The 23,977-nt window shown below is 39.3% G+C and overlaps 2 protein-coding genes and 1 non-coding gene across 7 annotated transcripts in view; 2 read left to right on the top strand and 1 right to left on the bottom strand.

Moving 5' to 3' along the window:
- The window catches only part of AKIRIN1 (akirin 1), a 90,660-nt gene that overhangs the window by 10,398 nt on the left and 56,285 nt on the right, over nucleotides 1-23,977 (top strand). The gene's annotated exons all lie outside the window — the stretch shown is intronic.
- The window catches only part of RHBDL2 (rhomboid like 2), a 72,440-nt gene that overhangs the window by 2,886 nt on the left and 45,577 nt on the right, over nucleotides 1-23,977 (bottom strand). For all 5 annotated transcript variants that reach the window (XM_072974720.1, XM_015246513.3, XM_031684071.2 and 2 more), the window contains 5 exons: nucleotides 23,259-23,528; nucleotides 20,373-20,521; nucleotides 17,024-17,136; nucleotides 5,536-5,636; nucleotides 3,590-3,650 (listed from right to left, as the gene is read on the bottom strand). In XM_072974720.1, coding sequence (XP_072830821.1) covers nucleotides 3,590-3,650; nucleotides 5,536-5,636; nucleotides 17,024-17,136; nucleotides 20,373-20,521; nucleotides 23,259-23,507 — 673 coding nt within the window. In that variant the 5' untranslated portion in view covers nucleotides 23,508-23,528. The remainder of the gene's footprint in view (nucleotides 1-3,589; nucleotides 3,651-5,535; nucleotides 5,637-17,023; nucleotides 17,137-20,372; nucleotides 20,522-23,258; nucleotides 23,529-23,977) is intronic.
- TRNAA-AGC (transfer RNA alanine (anticodon AGC)) lies at nucleotides 5,002-5,073 on the top strand. The gene has a single exon. It is a non-coding gene; the product is annotated as a tRNA-Ala (tRNA).

Genomic DNA, 23,977 nt, shown 5'->3' with positions numbered 1-23,977 from the left:
CTTAAGCAGTCTGACTGGGGGTTTCCATTCTCACCCACCACACTAATCACCTCTAATTGCCACCAGGAGTACAGAAGATAGGCCAGGAGAGGAAATGAGTCCATATTCTCTTAGAGCAGTGAGAGCCAGAACTTGGACATTCCTCAGATCAGTCAGATCTGTGATGCTAAAGGAGCTTCCGGGTTTCTTGGCCTAGAAGAACTCTGCCCTACATGTGCTCTTGGAAACATCTCCTGCAGCTATCACATTCCACACCCATCCCCCAATCCCAGTCCCCTGTGCTCTACTTAGTGAGTGTCCCCAGAGATGGAAAGACCTAGTCCTTGCCTTTGGGAAAATAGCATCGGGACCATGTGTTCTGGCTAGTTTCCCTTTCAATACGATATTGACATTGACGTCACTGGATAGAAATTGAGGTCGAGGAAGTACTCAATATTAATTTAACTGTAAATGACTGTCACACAAAATGCTAGATATATGTGGTCGTATTGTATTTTCGATCATCATTTGCATTTTCTGATCCAGTGGAAATAACAGAAATAGGTCTTGGAAAGTATGAGTAAACCACTGCTGGAGAACAGGGCTGATTTCCTGCAGTAACTTTGGTCTAGTCTTCCATGAGTAGGAGGCCTCCTTTCAAACCCTCTTTGTAACCCTCAGCATGTCTGTTTCTCCATTCCACTTCTCTCTGGGTTTGGCCCCTTCCAGCTTATCTCTGCCTGGCCCTTTCTGTTTTCCAAGGGGAGTTTACTTCTAAGTTGCTGCAGTCTCTAAACTGAGACTTATCTTCCCACCTGAAAAGAAGCCCTCATTCCAATAAACCAAATCATTGTCCTCAATAAAACTGGACACTCATTTTAAGGGAGTTGCCTTTATATGGATTTTTTTGGAAGGATGAAAATGTGAGATTTCCTGAACTTTTTCCGGGAAAGCTCAGTTGCTTTGTTGGAAAATACATCCAACAAACAATGCTTAATGAAGGAAGGTCCTTAAGGCCAACTGTCCTTTACAATTAAGAATAATATTTACCATTTAAAAAAAAAACTATACACTTTCCCAAGGAAGTGTGTTTAAAATTAAGATGTATATGCATTTGATTAATCTGGAGTTTGCTGTAACTTCTCTCATTTTCAGTAGTGGGTAAACCAGGCCAAAGAACTTTTAGAAATGTTGTCTGGGGAGTGTTGACGTTAGTGTGTCCTACCTATGTTTATAGGATCTAATAAAAGCACCTCATTCAGTGACTTCATGACTTACTTCAAGAGTGACATAATGTTACATAAACTACATTGGGAGCTAGCCCTGTGCAAGAGTATTAAGAATATTAAAACCATTTCCCCATTGAGGGTTTGAGGCTTATTTTACAAAAAATCATTCATAATTACCTGAAGGAAGCAGACTGACTGAAGACCCAGGTGACTTACGTAATAATAGTTTTCTATCTTGTCCCTTGGCTCTGGTTATTGTGTGCACAGCGGGGCAGACAGTTGGTGAGCCAGTGGCACGTGGGTTGGTAAAAGAATTTACCAGAGGTTAAGTATAAAAATAGAAAGGAGCTTATTAGGGTACACTGCCATAGGCAACAGCGAGCCACACAGGCGAGGGGTGCCTGCATGAGCCCCAAGGGCAGGTTATTGGGGTGTTTTATAAGGTCGGGTCACAAGGTGCCTGACTGGCTTGTATGCAAGTCTCTGATTGGCTGTAGTTGAGGTAAAAGGTTTAGGGTCCTTGAAGGGTGGTGGGGTTTGATAAAGTAGGCATTACTTGGGGCTGTTTGTTAGGGGAAACACGCCCAGTAAAGAATGTACTTTATCTGAGAGCCCAGAAATGGGGATCGTTTGATTTTAAAGGACGTCAGTTGGCCCGATGGTTATGACTCTTAACAACTCAGGCGGCTCTGTCCAGCCAGCCTCTCTGCTAACTCCCAGACACTTGCTCTCCTTTCTGTGCTGACCACTTTCCCTCACTTTTTGGATTTCTTACAGGGAAAGAAAGAAACCAGAAATAAGTCACTTCTTTTCTCTGAGGATGAAATATTATTTTTACAGTTAAACTGGTCACAAACTAAGTTGAGTCTCGTTCCTTGAAGGTAGTTGCCCCTATTCCCACAAGGCGGTAACTGAACTCTTGATACCAAGTAGCAGAATCATTTTTTCTTACCATGTGGACAGCCAGAATCTTAGCCTGTGTCAAGTGTCACCTCCGTCTTGCCCTTCAAGACTGACCCCACAGCGTGACCCCAGGGCCTGCCTTCTCCCCACATCCTCCGTGCAGATTCAGCTTTAGCAGGAGCAGGTCCAGAAATCAAATTATCAGCCCTGCCTTTGCTCTTGTTTTTTCCTACTGTGGATGACTTGCCACCAGCCAAAATCCTGACTCTCAAACGCAGCTAAAATTCCACCTCCTCTCCAGCTTGAACGTACTTCCTAAGCTCCTCTAGCAGGTATTTCTCCACTATAATCCTTGGGGATGTCAAAAGCCACACTGTGAGAAGACAGGTTTGGGGGTCCCCAGAGAAAGAGAACCAGGCATGGCTGTCTTGACATAAGAGAACCCATTCTGGCCTAAGCCATTTTGTGATCTAAGCCTGGCTACAGTGCTTGCCCTTGAACGGGTCTCCGTAATTGATGATCTTAAGGGAACCAAGGAAGGCAGAGAAGGGGGAGTCAAACAATAGTACAGTGATGAGGCAGAGGCCTAGGTCCTCCTCCAGGGATGTACATAATAATATATCATTGAGTTCTGCTGGAACCAAGGCCCCACCCAGGTAGAGGATGGAATGATGGTGTAGACCCTCCGGACTTCAGTCAATTAAGACTTGGACTCTTGTTGACCTTTTACCCCAATTCTATGCTGAATTCTCCGCTGCTCAAGCCCCTTCATGAATATGCATGTATCCTTAGCTTAAAACTTCCCCAGTTTTCCTGTTCGGGGAGACACTGCTTTAGGAAATACCACTGGTGTCCTTGCTGCAAGTAATAAATCCTTCCTCCTCCTACTCTCTGGTGTGGGTTTGTCTATTGGCTCCACACCCAACAAGAAGCAAACCCAGTTTTCAGGTATCATCATTCATCCTTCTGGCTCCCTGACCCTTTCAGTTCCTTCACCTCTGCTCTCATCTTCAGTCCTCAGCCACCACTCCCTGGTTATATCCTAGATCGGTTTGTTGGTAGTTTTTTTTTTTTTTTTTTAACCTGAAACTTAAGAAATTGAGGAAGAAAATAGATTATATCAATGATTTTCAAACTTTCCCTTTTCAGACAAAATCATATACAGAATCCAATGTATGAATAAGAAAATTCCACTATATAAAACATAAATGATGTTATTGTGATTGAAGTAGACAGAATGCCTAGGGCGCTACTCTCTTGACTCCCCCACCCCAGAAAGAAAAGGCCCCTCTAAGAGCCACTCACCAGGGGCTGTGAAAATTCCATTCACAACTTCTGCTCAGGGCTCTGGAGCTGACAGTTCTTTCTGACTGTAAGCTAGCGTTGTGCTGCATGTTAGTATCAAGGAAGATGAGCTGGCCTTCTGAAGGCTGAACCAATAAAACTGAAGGTGTGAAGTGTATACAAAACACACTTACTTATAAGGATGATGATCAGTAGTCTGACAATTCCAAAGGCAGGAATCATTTCTCGAAAATTCTTGCAAAGAGAGATAGATAATAATAATAATATAAACCATCTGTTGGCAAATGAAACCTCACCTGTACTCCCCCTTCATCTACTTTTTCCTTTAAAATAAAGTGTGAGTGTCAGATATTTGCAAAACAAAGCATCAGTGTTACAGCCTAGTTTTCAAATGTCTTTGGGAAGTACAATGCTGGCGTATTTTGGAGAACAAAGTAATACCTGAGATTTAACTCCTTAGTATAAACTATACACTATTTTATTAGGAAGAAATAATCTAAATATAAGTAATATAAAGTTAACACTTAACACGTTATAGATAGATAGATGGTATCAAACTAAATCTGATGAAATATTTCCAAATTTCTTGGTTAATATTCACTTGATACACCTTAATCCTCTTTTTAAGTAGGAGTTAGCAAAGACTTCACTAAAATTTGAGTATTACTTTAATTTTTTTACATAATTTCAAAAAAAATTTAAATGTTGGTGCAAAAATCCCCGTTTGATTTTAGCTTTGAAAAATCTCAGACCAGCTTGCAGTACCCTCATGTGTTACTAGAGGACTGATCAGACTCAAAAAGACACTTCCACTTCAACCTGAGTTACCTCTCCCTGCCCTTTCAAGTTATTAACTCTCTTCCCAAGAGTAAAGATGCTGAAATAGCTGTGTTTATTCTAAATCAATTATTTTCAATCTGTCATGACCATGACCTACAGTAAGAAATAATTTATATAACAATCCAGTATACACATACACTAAATCATATTTACCCTTATTTCACATAATGCAAACTGAAATTTTTGTTTGTTAAATTTTTGGTCACAATCTCTTGAACTGAGTTCCAACCACTAATGGGTTGCAATCCAAAGTTTGAAAAACATTTTTCTAAATGACTTCTATTTTTGGAACAGTTTTGTAATTGCTTCTTATTTTTCTCCCTAGAGTATTTTTAAAGCATATCTACATGGTTAAAGGGTTAATAACTAGTTAAGATTTTAGCCTGTTTTTAAAAGTGGTTGACATCTCACATGCTATATCATGAGCCTGTAAAACGATATGCACAACCTTGGAGGCATTTATCTATGAAAAGGTAAAGCCTTCATCCAGTAAATCCACTTCTAGGAATTTACCTACAAAAAGAATCACACAGTCGCAAAAAGGGTAAATGTGAAAGCACATCCCTTACAGCATTATTTGTGGATGTGAAAAGCACCCCAGATTTTTTTTCAATGAAGGATTAGATAAGTCAGGATACAGCTATATAAAGGATGCTAAGGAGCACTTGAAAAGATTAATTTGGATTTCTGTGTTTTGACATGAGTAGATGGTGAGGACACTTTATGTTAAGATGCAGAACAAGGGGGAGGTATAGCTCAGTGGTAGAGTGCTTGCCTAGCATGCACGAGGTCCTAGGTTCAATCCCTAGTACCTCCATTAAAAATAGACACATAAAAACCTAATTACCTCCTCCCCACCAAGAAAGAAAGAAAGTCCTTTTTTAAAAAAAGATGCAGAACAATATAATGGTGGTTCCACTTTTGTAGTATTACTATTGGTAGAATTTTGAATATGTATAGAAAATGTCTGAAAGCATGTATATCAAACTGTTAACATAATGAATTGGAGATTTTGACTTTCTATTTTTCAATTTAAAATTTTATTTAGTATTGATTACTTTTGAGATTAGAGGAGAAAATAAAGCTAAAATATGAAAGGAAAACTCTTGTGGCCATAAGTAAGATGAGTGCTTAGGAAATATTGATAAATGAAGATTCCCTGAACCAAATACCAGTAACTGTTAAAAAGAATTTTTTAGACACAACATTGTAAACTGACTATAACTCAATTAAAAAAAATTTTTTAACGGTCCATAGATTCCATTCCCAAAGTTCTTACCACTAGGACGTTCATAAAATAGCCCCCCATCAGAGCATAGACTCCTCCTGAAGCACCCACAAGAGATTTGAGTGGGTCAAAGATGGAGCTGGCAAGGGATCCTAAAGAAATAAAACACAAAGAATCTGATAAGAATCATGAAGGATAAATCCTTCTAATCTAAGGTAAAAGTTGGGGACTCTTGGACCATTATATTAACAAGCAACAAATTTACTTTGTCCCTTCCATATTAGAAAAGTAAAGCTATGTGTGCTAACTACCTCAATTTTTATGAAGCATTAAATGTTCGACATGAAGACAGTATAACAGTGACAAAAACATAGACTCTAAAGCCAGAATTACCAACTGTGTGGCTTGAGCAAGTTTCTTAGCCTCTCTGTGCCTTAGTTTCCCTATCTACAAAATGAGGGTATTGATAGAACTTACCTCAGTGTGTTGTCAGGGGAAGCAAGTGAGTTTACATGTGCATAAATGTTTAGAGCACTGCCTGACATGTATTATATACTTGTTAACTATTGTTTCAAAATATCCTACACGTTTAGCCAAGACTATCAAAATACCTGAGACACTCCAACATTTCATTTCTAATGGCTAGCTTTCTCACGGAGTCAAGGTGTGGTCTCAGAATCCTTCATGACATACCATTCAATCAAATTCACGAAGCAAGGTGAAACCAATTTGCTAACCCAATCTTAGAGTGCCTGAACCAAAGCAAGGCTTTAAAACCACCTTATGCGAACTCTGAGATGTTCTCTGTGCTGCTTAGTTCTGTTACTTATTCTGTTGCCTTCAAGGCCCTCCTTCATTCCTTAGGCTACAGTACAATACAATACCTACTTGGTGCAAAAATGACAGTGTCTGACCTTAGGAATCTTACAAATGGATGAGCAGTTATCATAAAATGCAAAATATAACATTTTTAAAGTGTAATAAATTTCCTATGGAAGCATTTAGGGAAGAATGACTTTCTCAGCAGACAGGTGGAGGCCCTGCTTCTCTGAGAGTGGGAAGATAGCATTTTGATTAAACTCTGAAGACTCTTTAAGATTTGGACAGGGAAAACAAAGGGAAGGAAGATCAGGAGCTTAGGGATCTGGAAAAGCAAAGACATAGAAACAACAGCATATGGATAACTAAATCAGTGGGAAGTAGTCCAATAGGGTTTCAGCAATGGTTCTCAAATGTTAACTTACAGACTAGGGCTGGGGTGCGTGCGTCTTAATAATGAGAAATTTATTTTTAACATACAGATACAAATGTCCTCTTCTGGACAAGATGGGGTAACAAGGATAAGATTTTTCCTCCTGCTTGAAACAGCTCAAAGCAGTGAACAAAATATATGAAACAATGGTCTTCAAGATACTGGATATCAGATAACAAAGGACAGTGAACCCTGAGAAACAAGAAATAAATGAGTTGTCTAGATGGCCAACAAGCACCTGAAAAGATGCTCAACATCACTAACTGTTAGAGAAATGGAAATCACAACTACAGTGAGCTATCACCTCACACCAGTCAGAATGGCCATTATTAAAAAGTCTACAAATGATAAATGCTGGAGAGGGTGTGGAGAAAAAGGAACCCTCCTACACTGTTGATGGGAATGTAAATTGGTACAGCCACTATGGAGGACAGTATGGAAGTTCCTTAAAAAATTAAAAATAGACTTATGATACAATCTAGCAATCCCATTCTTGGGCATTTATCTGGAGAAAAATATAATTGAGAAAGACATATGCACCCCAGTGGTCATAGCACTATTTACAATAGCCAAGACATGGAAACAACCCAAATGTCCATCAATAGATGACTGGATAAAGAAGATGTGGTGTTTATGTGTGTGTGTGTGTACATATATATATACACACACACACACACACACACACATACACAATGGAATACTATTCGGTGATAAAAAAGAATAAAATAATGCCATTTGCAGCAATGTGGATGGAGATCATTATTCTAAATGAAGTAAGCCAGAAAGAGAAAGAAAAGTGCCATTTGATATCGCTTATATGTGGAGTCTTAAAAAAAAGAACAGAAGTGAACTTATTTACAAAACAGAAACAGGGGTAAAGGAGGTGGGAAGGGATAAATTGGGAATTAGAAAATTACACTTCTTGGGGAGTGATGAATATGCTAGCTATCTTGATTGTGGTGGTGGTTTCATCGGTGTATACATCTATCAAAATTCATCAAGTTATACATCTTAAATACATATAGTTTACAGGAACCATACCACAATAAAGGTGTTTTTAAAAAAAAAAAAGATGAGTTGTCTAATTGCCCAGTTTACTGCCTTGGGAGAGATTTTAGGCTGCAGTACATGAAGTGGGGGAAGCTAGGCAGATCACAGTAAACTTTAAGTTGATGAGATAGAGTTTAGCATCTAGGTGCATATAGATCTAGGCAGCTAGAGTTCAGACTGTTTCCAAGTAACTTAACTGAGTTACAGAACAAATCTAAGGAATATTTATAGGCATACAATTATATCCATCATCCAAAGATAAAATGTCTAGCATCCAAACAAAAATTGTCAAACATGCAAAGGAGCAGGAAAATATGACCCCTAATGAAGAGAAATAAATCAATTAAAACCTACCAAAACTGACACAGGTGTTAGATTTTGCAAATAAGGGCAATAAATAATTGTTACAACTATATTCTATATGTTCAATAGTTAAATAGTGACACGTAAGATATGAAACATACTCAAACTTCTGTAAGATGAAAACTACAATGTTTAAGGTGAAAAAATAAACTTGTTGAGTCAGTTGGTAGATTAGACATTGCAGAAGGAAAGATTACTGAACATGTAGACATGGCAATAAAACTATCCAAATAAAACACACAGAAGAATATTTTTAAACTTGTACACAGTATCAATGAGCTGTGGATCAATTTCAAGCCGCCTAATATACATAATTGGAGTCCCCAAAAGAGAGGAAAGAACGCAGATACAGAAAAAATATTTGAAGAAATCATGGCCGAAGTTTTTCCAAAGTTTTATGAAAATTATAAACCCACAGATCCAAGAGCCTCAACAAACCTCAAACACAAGAAACATGAAGAAAACGACACCAAGGCACAACAAAATCACATTCTTAAAACAGTGACAATCTTAAAAGCATCCAGAGTGAAAAAGACATGCTTCATACTGAGAAACAAACAAACAAAAAGGATGACAACAGATTTCTCATTGGAAACAATGCAAATGAGAAAACAGTAGAGCAACATTTTAAAATACCGAAAGAAAAATAATCAAGCTGGAATTCTAAACCTAATAAAGTATATTACAGAAATGAAGGCAAAATGAAGAATTTTTTCAGACATACAGAGGCTGAAAGATTTGATGACTAGCAGACCCACACTACAAGAAGTAGGTTAAAAGAAATCCTCAGGAAGAAGGAAAAAGATAATCAGATGGAAATATGGAACTACACAAAGAAATGAACACTGGAAATGGTTAAGAACATGGGCAAACATACAAGGTTTTGTTCTTATTATCTAAATCTCTTTAGAAGTTCATTGTTTAACAGTTAAATGATTAGACTGACTTCTAGAAGTAATAAGTCAATTTATCAAGATTGGAGGATACAAGATCAATATACAAAAAGTCAACTGTATTTCTGTGTGATAGCAATGAAAAGTCAGAAATACAAATTTTAAAAATAGTGCCATTGACAGTATATAAAAAATATGAAATATAGAAATAAATCTGACCCCAAAATGGTGCAAGACCTTAACACTGAAAACTAAAAACGATGCTGAAAGGAATTTTGAAAGACCTAAATAAATGGAAGTATATACCTTATTCATGGGTTGGAAGACTCCGATATTGTTAAAATGTCTTAAGCTAAAGATTCGGTACAATCCAAATCAAACTCCCAATAGACTTTTTTGTAGAAATTGACAAGGCGATTCTACAGTTCACATGAAAATGCAAAGGACCTAGAATAACCAAAACAACTTTGAAAAAGAGCAAACAAAGTTGGAGCACTAGCATGTCCTGATTTCAAGATTTAAATAGAAAACTACAGTAATCAAGATTGTCGATTGGTTTTTGGTGTTGGTGTAAAGATATATAAATACATGAGTGGAACACAGCAGAAAGTCCAGTTTGTTTCCATATATAAACAAATATATATACGGACAACTGATTTGGACAAGATGCAAACCAGTTCAGTATAGAAAGGATTGTCTTCTCAACCAATGATACTGGTACAATTTGACAGCCACATGCAAGAAAGTGGCACTTCAAACTCTGCACCATGTATAAAAATGGATCATATATCTATATGCAAAGTCTAAAATTATAAAACTTTAAGGACAAAACATAGAGAAAATCTTTGTGACCTTGGGCTAGGCAAAATTTCTTAAATATGATGCTAATCCTAAAATTTGAAAACTGAAAATTATATTTAAATAAATTTAATCAAAATTGAAGATTTCTACTCTTCAGAAGATACTATTAAGAGAATGAGGGGGGAGGGTATAGCTCAAGTGGTAGAGCACATGCTTAGCATGCACAAGGTCCTGGGTTCAATCCCCAGCACCTCCTCCAAATATAAACAAACAAACAAACAAACCCAATTACCTCCCCCTCATCAAAAAAAAAAAAAAAGAATGAAAAGACAAGCAACAGAGCAAGAGGCAGTATCTGTAAGTCATTATATCTGATAAATAACTTGTAATGGGAATATGGAATAAGAAATGTAATTCCATTTAAAAATTTAAACAGATGCTTCACGAAAGAAGATAAAGGGATAGCAACTGAGCACATTAAAAGATGTTCATTATCATTAGGAAATGTAAATTTAAACCCAATGAGATACCTTTATACTCCACCAATTTTGCCAACAGATTGCCTAAAATTAAAAGTCTGATCATACCAAGTGTTGGTGAGAATATGGTGGAACTGGAACTTGTGGTGGGGATGTAAAATTACCACTTTGTTACCATATGCCCTAACAGTTCCACTCACAAGTATGTACACAAGAGGTCCACACAAAAACTTGTACATAAATGTTCATTCACGGCAGTATCATTCATAATGGCCACAAAATGAAAACACCACAAATGTGCATCAAATGATGAATAAAGAAAATGTGGGATATCCATATAATGGAATCCAGAAATCAAAAGGAATGAAGTATGGGTGCATGCTACAGCATGGATGAATGATGAAAACATTATGCTAAATGAAAAGAACAGCCAAAAAAAGACCACATATTTTATGACTCCATTTATATGAAATGTCCTGAGTGGGTAAATCTAAAGAGACAAAGTAGATTAGTGGTTGCCTAAGGCTGGGGAAGGACTCTGGGGTAAGGAGTGGGAAGTGACTGCTAATGGGTATGGGGTTTATTTGAAGCACACAAATGTTCTAAAATTAGATTGCAACAATGTGAATTAACTGAAAAAACTATATACTTTAAATGGGTGAATTGTATGGTATATGAGTTATATCTCGGTAAAGCTATTTTAAAAGCTTGGTAGTTTCTTAAAAGTTAAATATAACCCGTGTGATAGGATCCAGCCAATCTATTCCTAAGTATTTCCCCAATAAAACTGAAAACATTTGTCCACACAAAGACTTGTACACCAATGTTCATAGTAGCTTCTTCTGTAATAGACCCAAACTGGAAACAACCCAAATGTCCATCATCTCCTGTCCATCAGGAGAGTGAACAAACAAATTGTGGTAATATCCCCACAATGAAATACTACTCAGCAATAAAAATGAATTGGCTGTTTGTGCACACAACATGGATAAACCTCAAAGTAACTATGCTACATAACAGAAGTGACAGAAAAAGAAGAGTACATATTCCATGATTCCATCTATATATAATTCTTCAAATTAATCAATCAGTGGTTGAGAGAGGAAGGTGGGGGAAGGACAGAGACAGGAAGGTGGGATTCCAACAGGTTACAGCAAATTAGCGGGGGAGTAATGTTTATTACCTTGATTGTCATGATTATATACACATATCAAAACATCAGCCATTATTAAATAGCAATTATACCTCACCAAGCAGAAAAACAAACACAGATCCCAGGACCATGTTCTCTGAGATTCTGAATCAGCAGGTCTGAGTGGGATCTGAGTAACCGTAGTTGTAACAAGCTCTCCAGGTGATTCTGATGGCCAGTCACATTGGGAACATGGGGCCGGATTGCAGGCCAGCGTGCTTCAATCTTTATGAATCACATGTGGATTTGTTCAGATGCAGATTATGATTAGTAGGTCTTGTGTGGGGCCCAAAATTCTGCATTTTTAACAAGCCCACAGGTGATACCAAGGCCAGTGATTCATGACCACACTTTGCCAGGAGCAAGGGTAGGGAAACTGGAATTATGTTTCGTGTGTTAAACACATATGTTACAAAGCAATGGGAGAATGGGTGAAGGGGGTCAAGAGGTAAAAATAAAGTATTACTGCTTCCCTCATTTGAAAAAAAGAAAAGCAAAGGAAGAAAGACACTGAGCAGGAGGAAACTTTTGGAAGTGATGGATATGTTTCCGGCATAGATTGTGGTGCTGGTTTCATGGCTGTATACGTATCTCCAAACTCATCTAGTTGTATACATTAAAAGTGTACACATTTTTGTATGTCAATCATACCTCAAAAGTGATTTTTTAAAAAATGTTTTGCATTGTCTCCATCTAACCTCTTCATATATAATTTCTTTTTTTAAAAAACATACTAAATAAGTTTATTCTTCCATTAAAAAAAGAAGAAGAAGAAGAAGAAAAGAAAGAAAGGCAATGGGGCCAGACAGTGGAGGGGAATGAAGAGCGATCTTGGACGTTTCAGCTTTCTTGTGGCCACCGTAGATGTTTTAGGAAGGGTGTAATCTGTGTTTAAGGACCTTAACCCAGCAGCAGCGTGAAGGAGAGACGGGAATGGCAAAGAGATACCTGCCGAAAGCCATTGCAAAAATAGGCAGAGGCTGTGAACAGGTTATTCACGTTCTCCCCTCTCTCCTCTGAAACTGGGGCAGAGCTGATTCCACAGGTTGACATCAAGCTGTGGGAGAAACGGGTACGGACGCTGGCGCCAGGAAGAACAGGTATGTGTGGGAACAGAAGGAGAAGGTGGAAGAACAGGATCCACGAAAGTAGGAGGGAGCCAGCATGGGGAGCTACGTCACTAAGCCTATCGCTTGAACACGCCTCCCGCCTGCATCCCGCTCGCTATCTCTGCTGCTCTAGGAGGTGGGCAAAGGTGTAACTGGGAAATTTCTGAGCACCGTCATAGGTCAGCTTGTGTCCCCCAGAAAGATGTGTTGAAGTCCTAACCCCCAGCACCTCCTAACGTGACCTTATTTGGCAATAGGATTGTTGCAGATGTGATTAGTTAGATGAGGTCATATTGAAGAAGGGTGGATCCAGAAACCAACATGACTGTGTCCTTACAGAGGAGGAGAAGGGACACTTGAAGGGAAAACGCCATGTGACAATGGAGGCAGAGGTCTCAGTGCTGCAGCTGCAAGGCAAGGATTGATGGCCACCACCAGAAGCCAGGGAGAGGCAACAAGGATTCTCCCCTGCAGGTTTCAGAGGGAGTCTGGCCCTTGACACCTGGATTCAGACTTCCAGCCTCCAAATGCTGCTGTGTTGTTTTAAGCCAGCCAGTTCATGGCAGCCTAGGAAACTGAAACAACCACCCACTGCAATATAGGGATGTTCACTTATAAATTACACGTATATGTGTACCACTCCCCTAGTGGCTTTTAAAAACACAGAAATAGAATTTTAAAGGATGGGATATGTTGGTTACACAATATTTTTTCATTGTTTTTCCTTCATTAATGATATTTAAAAATTCTTATCAAGCAATAAAAAGACATGGAGGAAACTTAAATGCATATTACTAAGTGAAAAAGCCAGTCCGAAAAGACTATAACTGTAAGATGCCAACTACACAACATTCTGGGAAAAGCAAAACTGTACAGACAGTAAAAAGTTAAGATATTGCCAGGGGTTGGAGGATGGGGAGGGATGAATAGGTGGATCACAGAGGATTTTTAGGGCAGTGAAGATGCCTTGTAGGATGCTGTAATGGTGGATACATGTCAGTATACATTTGTCCAAAACCATAGGATGTACAACACCAAGAGTGAACCCTAGTTTTCATGGACTTTGAGTGATCATGATATGTCAAAACAGGTTCATCAGCTGTAACAAATGTACCATTCTGTTAATAATGGAGAAGGTTATCCACGTGTGGGGGCAGGGGATGAATGGGAAATCTCAGCACAGTACCATCCTCTCAAGTACGCTGTGAACCCAAAACTACTTTTAAAAATTAAAATCTTTTAAAGAACCTTTCAATGAGTAGTGTTATTAAATAAGCTTCATTATTTTTTTAAATCCCAGTTTAATTTTAATGACACAGAAATGCAAAGATATACTCCTAAGTTCAATTTTTTTCATAAAAATTTCCTTTTGATCACTGTCACAGCCAAAATGTAAAATTAAAAAGAATTGTGCAGTTTCAAATGGAAGAATTATATCATCGCCCCTGCTTATTCCAATTATGCAAAACTCTTGTTATAATTTAGCTATTAATTCCCACCTTCCCTAATGTCAGTCATTTGTTCTTGCAAACTAGTCAGGAAGTGTTACAATCAGTAAGTTTAAAATCCACTAAAACTCTTCATTGAGAAATTTTCAATCAGATGAGAAAATTGTTTGCCGGCTTTTTAAGGGTGAACTTTTAAGAGCTGTTGTATCGATCACCTTCAGCAGCAAAATCACAGAATGATGGAATGATTTCCAATGACAAGTTTTCAAAATGCCCTTTTCATAGCATGAGTAGTTTTGGAAAAACAGTTATATTCTCACTCCTGAAGAGAAAAATACTGTCATATTTTAGCGACATATCTTGTGGGGTTTTTTTCTCCAACTTCTGTTAAGTAGCTTACTACTGAAAGCCTTTTTGTTATCACAGAAAAAAAGTCAGAAAATTAGACATCCATCTTTTTGTAAAGGAAGAAAATGCATAAACTAGTCTTAAAAATGAGTTAAATAAAAATGAGAAGAATCTCTCTGAGCTCAAGACTTGTTATACAGCTACAGCGGCACTGACTGTGTGGGACTGGTGGAGGGGCAGACATACCAATCAATGGGATGAAAAGACGAAAAGCTCCACGCAACTACAGCCAAATGATTTTTAAGAGGTTTTTTTTTTTTTTAATGAGGCACTGGGGATCGAACCCAGGACCTTGTGAGTACTACAGCCAACTGATTTTTGACAAAGGTATAAAAGCAACTCAAAGGAAGAATAGTCTTTTTGATAGATTATTCCAGAATACTTGGATATCCATAGGCAAATAAGCAAAAAGAAACTCAGTCAAAACCTTACACTTCATACAAAAATGAGCCAACTCAAATGGATCACATTTCAAGTGTAAAACATAACTTTAGAAGATAACATAGGAGAAAGTATTCAAGACCTTGCGCTCCGTGAAGAGTTCTTAGATGAGACACCAAAAGCATGATTCATAAAAGGAAAAACTGATAAATTGGACTTCATCAAAATTTAAAATATTTGTTCTGTGAAAGACTCTGTTAAAACAATGAAAACACAAGCTACAGACTAAGAGAAAATATCTGTATACATATTCTGTAAAGGATCTGGAATATATAAAGAACTCTCAAAATTCAACAGTTAAAAAAATCTAATTAGATAATGGGCAAAAGACATGAACAGACATTTCACTGAAGAGGATACAAAGATGGCAGATAAGCCCATGAAGAGATGTTCAGCATCATTAACCATTAGGGAAATGCAAATTAAGGCCATGATGAGGTCACATACATGTGAGCACAGCTAAAATTAAAAATAGTGACAACACCGAATGCTGGTGAGGATGTGGAAAACTGAATCACTTACACAATGCTGGGAGGAAAGTAAAATGGAACAGCATTCTGGAAAACATTTTGGCTGGTTCTTACAAAACTAAATACACAACTACCATACAACCCAGCTAACTTGCTCTTGGGCATTTATCCTAGAGAAAGGAAAACTATGTTCCCAGAACTGTATTTAATGTTTGTAAAAACCTGTACACAAATGTTTATAGCAGCTTTACTTTTTTGGCTTGTTTTGTTGCTTTTGTTTGTTTGTTTTTGCAGGGGGAGGTAATTAGTTGTATTTATTTAGTTAGTTTTTTGATGGAGGTACTGGAGATTGAACCCAGGACTTCATGCATGCTAAGCATGCACTCTACCACTTGAGCTATACCCTCCCCCTTATAGCAGCTTTATTTGTAATAGCCCCAAAATGGAAACAACACAGATATCCTCCAATGAGTGGATTAAACCAGTGGTAGTGTTCCATCCATACTGTGGAATACCACTCAGCAATAAAAATGAATAAATTACGGATGCATTCAACAACCTGTACAAATCTCCAGAGCCTTAAGCTGAGTGAAGAAAGCTAATCCTAAATGACTGTGTACTGTATTATTCCATTTATATAACATTCTTGAGAAAATTTAGAAACAGAACAGATCAGTGGTTGCCCGAGGTAAAGGAGGGTGTAAGGAGTGGGAGAGAGGGGGGAGGGTGTAGCTCAAGTGGTACAGCGCATGCTTAGCATGCACAAGGTCCTGGGTTCAATCCCCAGTGCCTCCTGTAAAAATAAATAAATAAATAAATCGACACAATCACTTTCCCCTCACCAAAAAAAAAAAAAAAAAACCCAAAATAAAAGAAAAAAAAGGAGTGGGACAGAAGTGAGTATGGCTATGAAGATGCAACTGTGAGGAATCTTTGCCATGCTGGAAATGCTCTGCATCTTGACGCTGTCAGTGTGGATATCCTGACTGTGATTCTGTACTATAGTTTTCCAAGCTGTGATCATTGGGGGTAACCGGTTAAAGGGTACATGGGACTTGCAGATATTTATTTCTTACAGTGTAAATCTATAATTATCTCAAAATTAAAGTTTAATTTTTTAAAAGTTTCTAATAAATAAATAGATAGCTAGGCATTTTAATATTTTCTACCCACACCATAATCTTTGGCACACCCAGTTTTAGAGATCGTTGGCATACACTGCTAGTCCCAGGATGCTCGTCCCTACCCAGTCTTTGGATCCCTTTAACTATCTCAACATTCTCTCGAAGTTATCATTCTTAAATGCAAATTTGATCTTGTTATTTCCCAAATCATTAGTTTTGACACTGAAGGTCCTTCTGGCTTAGTCCTTTATCTAATATGTACACCTGGACACCAAACAATCACAGTTTCCAATTGTGCAAAACCCTGTCTGTGAGATACCTGAGGACGGACACAATGGCTTCTCTCTGGTATGCTTACCTTATCTCTGCTTAACTCACCTCGAAAACTTATCAGGCGCCATAGCACATACTAGGAATCAGTAAATCTTGATTTAAATGTTTACTACTTTGCTTTGTTTATTACCTCCTAAGAGTCCAGAGGTGTTCTGTGTTACAGTCCCCACACTAACCTGCAATCACTCCGGCCAGGTAAACCAGCCCCACTCTGAGGCCTTTGTGGACCATTTCCAAGGGGATACCCAAAATCAGCTGCATAACAAGATTCCCCAGGATGTGCTGAACTCTGCAGAGAAAACAGAATTATCAAATATTATGACTAACCCAAGCAGTTATTTCCTGGGGAAAATAGTTTAGAACTTGTTTAACTTGAATTCCATTTTCTAATTTTTAAGGTGACTTTTTTTTAATAAAATCTTATATGGAGCTTCAATATGTAAAGCAGATAAAAGGACATTTTAGAAGTATACATTTAGGGGAAGGGTGTAGCTCAGTGGTAGAGTGTGTGCTTAGTATGCACAAGGTCCTGGGTTCGGTCCCCAGTAGCTCCATTTAAAAAAAAAATTAAATAAAATAAAACTTGATTACCTCCTCCCTTCCCCAAAAAGTATACATTTATAAGTTCTGTTTTGCTGCAATCACTGATAATGTCAAACGAGAGCAATTAAGCTGGTTTAAGAAACATAATAAGCTTGCATTTGCAGGGTTTAGATGACAATTACCATCCTATGTCAGCCTCAGCATCTCATTTTGTTTGGGTTGCACAGTAGTGTTAGAAAATACTAATTCACTCATACTGAGTTTAAATTTCATTAGGTTTTTAAACAACGAATATCTCAGGATATTCTTTAATAAAACAGAGATGGCAGGGGAAAGCTCATTCCCTGTTCTACATTTTTTTTTAAATTTTTTAAGTTGACCAGAATGAAAAAAAATTTGACCTGGTAACACTAGCTAAAGTTGACATTCCCCCATGTACTATAATTAGGACTCTAACATTTTTGAGGGCAGGTGTTTTTTATTACTGTTTTTAAATAGATAAAAATATTTTAAAGTGAAATTCATATTACTTTAGTTATCAAACCCCACAAGCATCTCTGGAGAGTCTCTGAATATAATTTGGCAAATTTCCGTATTACAGTAATTCTTAATTTAGTTGCTATGTAGAACAATGCTTTTTTTTTTTAAAAGAGACTTCAGGTTAAACCAGAAAGTTAAAAAATAACATAGATGTTGAATCGTCCACAAAGTGCAGCAGCTTTCATGTTAGTTTTAGGGACTGTGTTTTTGCATTATAGTTTACTTAACAAATATCCAACAGATCGTCAAAGAGGTTTTCTGGGCATTCCCTACAGAGCAGATTACTTACCTTTATGGCCATGTGTGCACCCAGTCACATATATCACTGTCCAAGCCATCTTCATGGCATATAAGAGGTGATATAATTAAGCACAGAATAGTCTAGCAAGGACAGTTGTACCAGTCTTATGGAGACTTTGGACATAAAGGGGTTTTTGAAATATGTACACCTTGTGAATTTGAACAAGAAGGTCAAAGAAAGCTATCCCATCCTGTCCTCTGGGAGCAGTGTGAGGACGAAGTGACTAATAGCACAAAACTCCCAAAGATTCACCCCAAGCACTCTTTCTGCTGTGCAGTAGCCAGAGGAGACATGGCGTAAAGGTCAGATCCTATCATAGACCCAAAAGAGAAAGATTAACTTTTTTCATCCAAGTTTTATCCACCCTTCAGGGTCCATCTTGAATCCACGCCATCTGTGAAGCCATCCCCATTCTGATCTTTCCCTCTTCCTGTTTATATTACTGTGCCCGATCCAAAATCCATCTTGTCTACCTCCTCTACTGGGGCTGGAAGAGCTAATGTTGATTTCCCAAGCTCTCTTAGATAGAGGCAGCCACGCCCCACAGTCCTGGCCAGTGAGCTGCAATGTCTTGACAAAAGGGATGAATGTCACCAGTACCTGGTACTACCTCTTCCCCCTTCCTGCTTTGAATGCAGGGCTACAGCACCAAATTGCAACTGTAAGAGAAAGGCCAAGGGAAAAGCAGAGATGTCGGTACAGGACCAAGAGTCCTGGCTTCATGAAACTGATGAACCAACCAGCTACCTCTGGGCTTCTTACATGGGAAAACAAAATAACCTCCATTTGTTTAAGCCCCAGTTACATTTGCTTGTAACTTGCATCTAAAAGCAACCCTAATTTATGCAACCCCATATGTGACATGTCCTACATAACCTTGAGCATTTTTTTTTTGAGTGCCTTACTATATGTGTCAGGCACTGTAAAAATTGTTACAACCATTGTCTCATTTAATCACAGAAACCTTATGAGGTAGGTACTATTACCCCATTTTACAGATGTGGAAACTGAGGCACAACGCCATTAAATAAGTACTGTAAACTATAATTCTACACTGTCTTGCATTACTATTTAACTGACTGGTCCCCCTTTATAATTTTAAAGCCCTTGAGTGCAGGAGCCACATTTGCTTAGACCCTACTTGTTAAAGGGAAACTAAAGTGTGGAAGTAGAAACTGGGCAATTGGTCATTTTGTCCCTAACTTGTACAGCCTCAGAGCCCTGTGTCCTGCCATGGATCCCTATTTAGCTACTGGCCAGAATCATCTTTCAAGGTCCAGGGCTGGGTAGGTTGCATAGATGAAGCTGGCCTCATCTGAACTCCCAGGAGTCCACCAGAGAGAAGGGGCCAAGCACCAAGCTGCTCACTGTCTGCGGTGGGCATGGTAAATCATGAATCCTGAATGAGGTCACAAAAGGCTATTAGCGTTTGAGAAACTATAAGCCAAACTACTAGGCACTGCATCACCTATTGCTTGTGTTATTCTAGATGACCAACCATATCATACACACATCAAAATGCTCATGAATTAATTTTTTAAGTGTTTGGCAGAAGTGACTGTTGATTTATATTTTAAAGGGAACATTTAACAACATCACACAACTCGGGGAACACACTTTTGATTTGGTAACAAATTGGTTTCTTCTCCGTAATATTCCTACCTAAATACATTCCTACGAAATTTAGGCAGTTACGAAGTACACTGGACTTAAGGGAACACTAATGGGTTGAGATCCCAGCTCTACAACTTAGCTGTGTGACATGGAGCAAGGACATCCCCTAAGCCTCAGACGTAAAATAGCAGGAGTAATACCTGCCTCCTGGGGTTGCCAGGAGGATCAAACAAGATTACGGGTGTGAAAGTGTCTTAATAATAAAGCACCAGGAGGAGGATGTAGCTCAGTGGTAGAGTGCATGCCTAGCGTGCACAAAGTCCTCGGTTCAATCCTCAGTATCTCCATTAAGATGAATAAAATCCTAATTACTTCCCCCCCAAACAAGAATTAAAAATTTTAAGTGTGAAATTGTAAAGAAAAAAAAAACACTCAGAATTTAAAAAATAATAAGCACCAAACAAATGTTCGGGGCTACAATTACGTGTAGTCACCTCTGACATCAGTGACTTGCTGTCGTTCCTTACCCAGCATGGACCAGCATGTATGAGACAAACCTCCAGGCTTCCTCCCTCTTCTCAGGACTGTAGATAAAGGGGCTGTCCAAGATGCCCGTGTCCAAGGTGATCCACTGTTTCTGAGGCTTCCACACAGCATAGTAAATGAACACTGCCAGCTGACGGGGAGGGGACATGAATGTTAACCACACCTTCCGCAGAGTGGCCCCATTAAAGTCTACGGGCACTTAACCCTGTTTCAGACGATTAGCTCTCGAGTGGGCCACTCCCTAGCATGTGCTCAGAAGACGACAAGAATGACATTCCCCGCGTATATTGGACCACAGAACTGTGGGCGTATGCTACTTCCTCCAGCGATGAGGAGCAGCCCTGGACCAAGGTGTAAACTTTCTGAACCCCCACCCTTTTCCCCTCTTAAATACCCACTGTTCTCATCCTCCCATCCTCACCATTTGGTCGTTCATTTACAACCTGATACGAAATTAAGTCACTGCTGGCTTCTGAAGAATAGAGTAGGGAAAGGGGAAAATAGTACCTTTACAGTGAGAAACCTGGCAAACATGACCTTCACCAAGTGATGAAGGCTAATGGCACCGGGGATGTCACGTGGATGTCCCCAACTCTCTGATGTGATGTGATACTTCACCTCTGGGGTCTTCCTCCCCAATACCTGTAACTCCAGTCTACTCATGAGAAAAACATCAGGCAAACCCAGATTGGGGTCATTCTATAGGATCCCTGGCCAGTACTCCTTAAGACTGTCAAAGCCATGAAAAACAAAGACCGAGAAACTGTTATAGATCAGAGGAGACTGGGGAGATGTGACAGCTTCACACACTCTGATACCCTGGGTTTGAGGCTATAGGAGGAACAGAAAGAGGGCATGAATGGAAAAACTGGTAACATCCAAATTAAGCCAGGAGTTTAGTTAATAGTAACATACTAATATGAGTTTCTTAGTTTAGACAAATGTACTATAGAAATCTGAGATATTAGCAATGGGAGAAATAGGGTGAGGGGTATATAGGAACTCTACTATCTCTGCTACTGCTCTATAAAGCTAAAATTGTTCCAAAATAAAAAATTTATTTTAAAAAATATTTAATTAAAACTGTGATCCTGCTGTGAGAGGCAGGTCTCAGCACCTGCTTCTATGTAAAACTACTCTCTCCATGCACTGACTGTGGCGGTCATGTTTTGTACCATGTGACCTTCACCCACTCTTCTCCTCCAGCACATGCACAGCTGATTGGACCATGGGCAGGCCAGCCAATCCACAGGCTGGAAGGGTAAGGTGAGGTAGAAGCAGAAAGAACTCGGATGGCTTCCTAGATGCAACTAAATTGCAACTAAGTTACAATCTCATTGTCTCACAATAAAACCCCTTGAGAAAATTTAGAACCATGTCCACCCCCAAATCAAAACAGCTTTGATTCAAACTCTCAGGAATGTTTACACATTAGCCTCATCTTTCTCGGAGCCACAAGAGCCTAGGTCCCTATGATAGCTCATTTTATATGTTAACCTGGCACAGTACCCAGATATTTGGTCAAACATCATTCTGGATGTTTCTGAGACTTTGAATAAAGCAGACTACCCTCCATAATGTGAGTGCGCCTTATCCGATCAGTTGAAGGTTTACTCCCAACAAAGACTGACCTCCCCTGAGCAAGAAGGGATTTTGCCAGCAAATGGTCTTCGGACTTCAGCTGTAAGTCTCACCCCCAGGTCTCCATTCTGCTGGCCTACCCTATAGATTTTGTTTTGTTTTTGTTTTTGTTTTTGTTTGGGTTTTTTTTTATTTTTTTGCTTTTGTTTTGTTTTGTGCGGAGGTAATTAGGTTTATTTAATTACTTATTTTAATGGAGATACTGGGGATTGAACCCAGGACCTTGTGCACCCAGGACTTCCTGCATGCTAAGCACACACTCTACCACTGAACTGTACCCACCCCCATGACCACACCCTATAGATTTTGGACTTGTCAAGCCTCCACAGTTACATGAGCAAATTCCTTAAAATAGATCAATCTCTCTAAATACACGTGTGTGTAAATAGTAGATAAACGTGTATGTGTGTGTGTGTATGTGATGTGTATCCTATTGGTTCTGCTTCTTTAAAGAACCCTGACTGATACAGTCCCTGATAAGAAAGTTCAAGCATCAGTGGGAATGAAGAAGATGACATTAGGGGCTTCCTAATGCCCCTGCAGTCACACCCCACAGGCAGCCAAGCTCTGCCAATTCCTTTATGAGATGTCATGCTGTAGGAGAAAAAGCTAGGTGCGATGAGGCTCAGGAGAAGCCCAGTCTTGGCCAAATCACTAAGTATGTGACCTTGAGCAAGTCACTCCACCTCTCCAGGCCTTGTACTCTTTTCTGGAAAACAAAAGGGCTGACTAGACCAGAATCTGGAACCCATTACATGCTGCCCATTGTAGACATCATTAGAGGATCCCATTTTTTCCCTACTGAAATTTGGAGGCAACCAATAACTCTTCTAAACATATGGCTCCTGATAGACTGTACACAGTCAATCAAAGGTAGTTTATGAGATCAAACCAATTTGCAACCCCAAGATTATTTGATTTCAAAAACCCCCACCAACTAGAATGAAATGAAGCCACTGAAACTGTTGTGACTGCCAGGCAGGGAAGTTGTTGGAAAAATAAAACTCAACCTTTGGCTGAAAGTGACTGGGGCCATAAGAAGAGCCTGGGAAGCGAGCCCAGGAGTGGGTGAGGTGGAGTTCTGCATGTGCTGTACTTGCCACCACCGAGCTCTCTTCTTACATGTTTTCCAGTCCCTCATCTAGATCTGATCTAAAGCCTCAGGGTCTCTGCAGCCCCCCCAGGGTCCTTGCTCCTGTGCCCACCACCCTACCCCACAAGCTTACCTCCGCAAGGCTGATGGAGATAATGAACACAGGGGGTGGGAGGCAGTTAGCTCTTTCCAGGTATGTTCTTCGCACCGGTTCAGGAAGCATCCATTTTGAGACAATCCTGTGGACCTTTTTATTCTTGAACGGTTCTTTACCTGCCTGGGCCTCTCTCACTTTCTCCTTTTCCTCCAGCTCTTCTTTCATCTCTCTGTCCATATTCAGATTCACTTCCTCCTCCATCACCAAATCATGAGCAGCAGCCATTGTCCTGGGTCCTCCCTCTACCTGAAAGGGACACAGATGTCAGAGAGAAATGGACGACCCTATTGTCTTTGGGCCGTGGCTCTTTCCCAGGCGCTCTGGCACAGCTATTGGTTTCCAGTGCCTTTCCTGTGAGTTAGCAGATGGCAGCTGAAGATCTGGTGCCCAAAGACATGTAATATCCATACCCTCATCACCAGTGTGTAGTTGTGAAAAGGTGCTAGGGTCTCCCCTGAATGAGGGAGAGGTCCCTCCAGGAGTCATTGCCAGATTTATCTCCTGTCACCACCCAAGGGATGGACTGGAGCTTTGGAATGGCAGGTCTAGCTGGCACGCCCCTTCCTTCCTTTCTGACATGCACTTGCAAGTCAACCATTAGTGTAAGAGATAGTTTTGCCATGAAGTGATGCATTTCAGAGCCCAAGCCATGTGCACTGCATTACTGAACTCAGTTTTGTCTAACGTTAACAGTC

The sequence above is a fragment of the Vicugna pacos genome, chromosome 13 (assembly GCF_048564905.1).
Source record: "Vicugna pacos chromosome 13, VicPac4, whole genome shotgun sequence".
In the NCBI taxonomy this organism is placed as follows: Eukaryota; Metazoa; Chordata; class Mammalia; order Artiodactyla; family Camelidae; genus Vicugna; species Vicugna pacos.
Note: the sequence above shows the minus strand (reverse complement) of the source record. Positions and strands in the feature narration are given on the sequence as shown.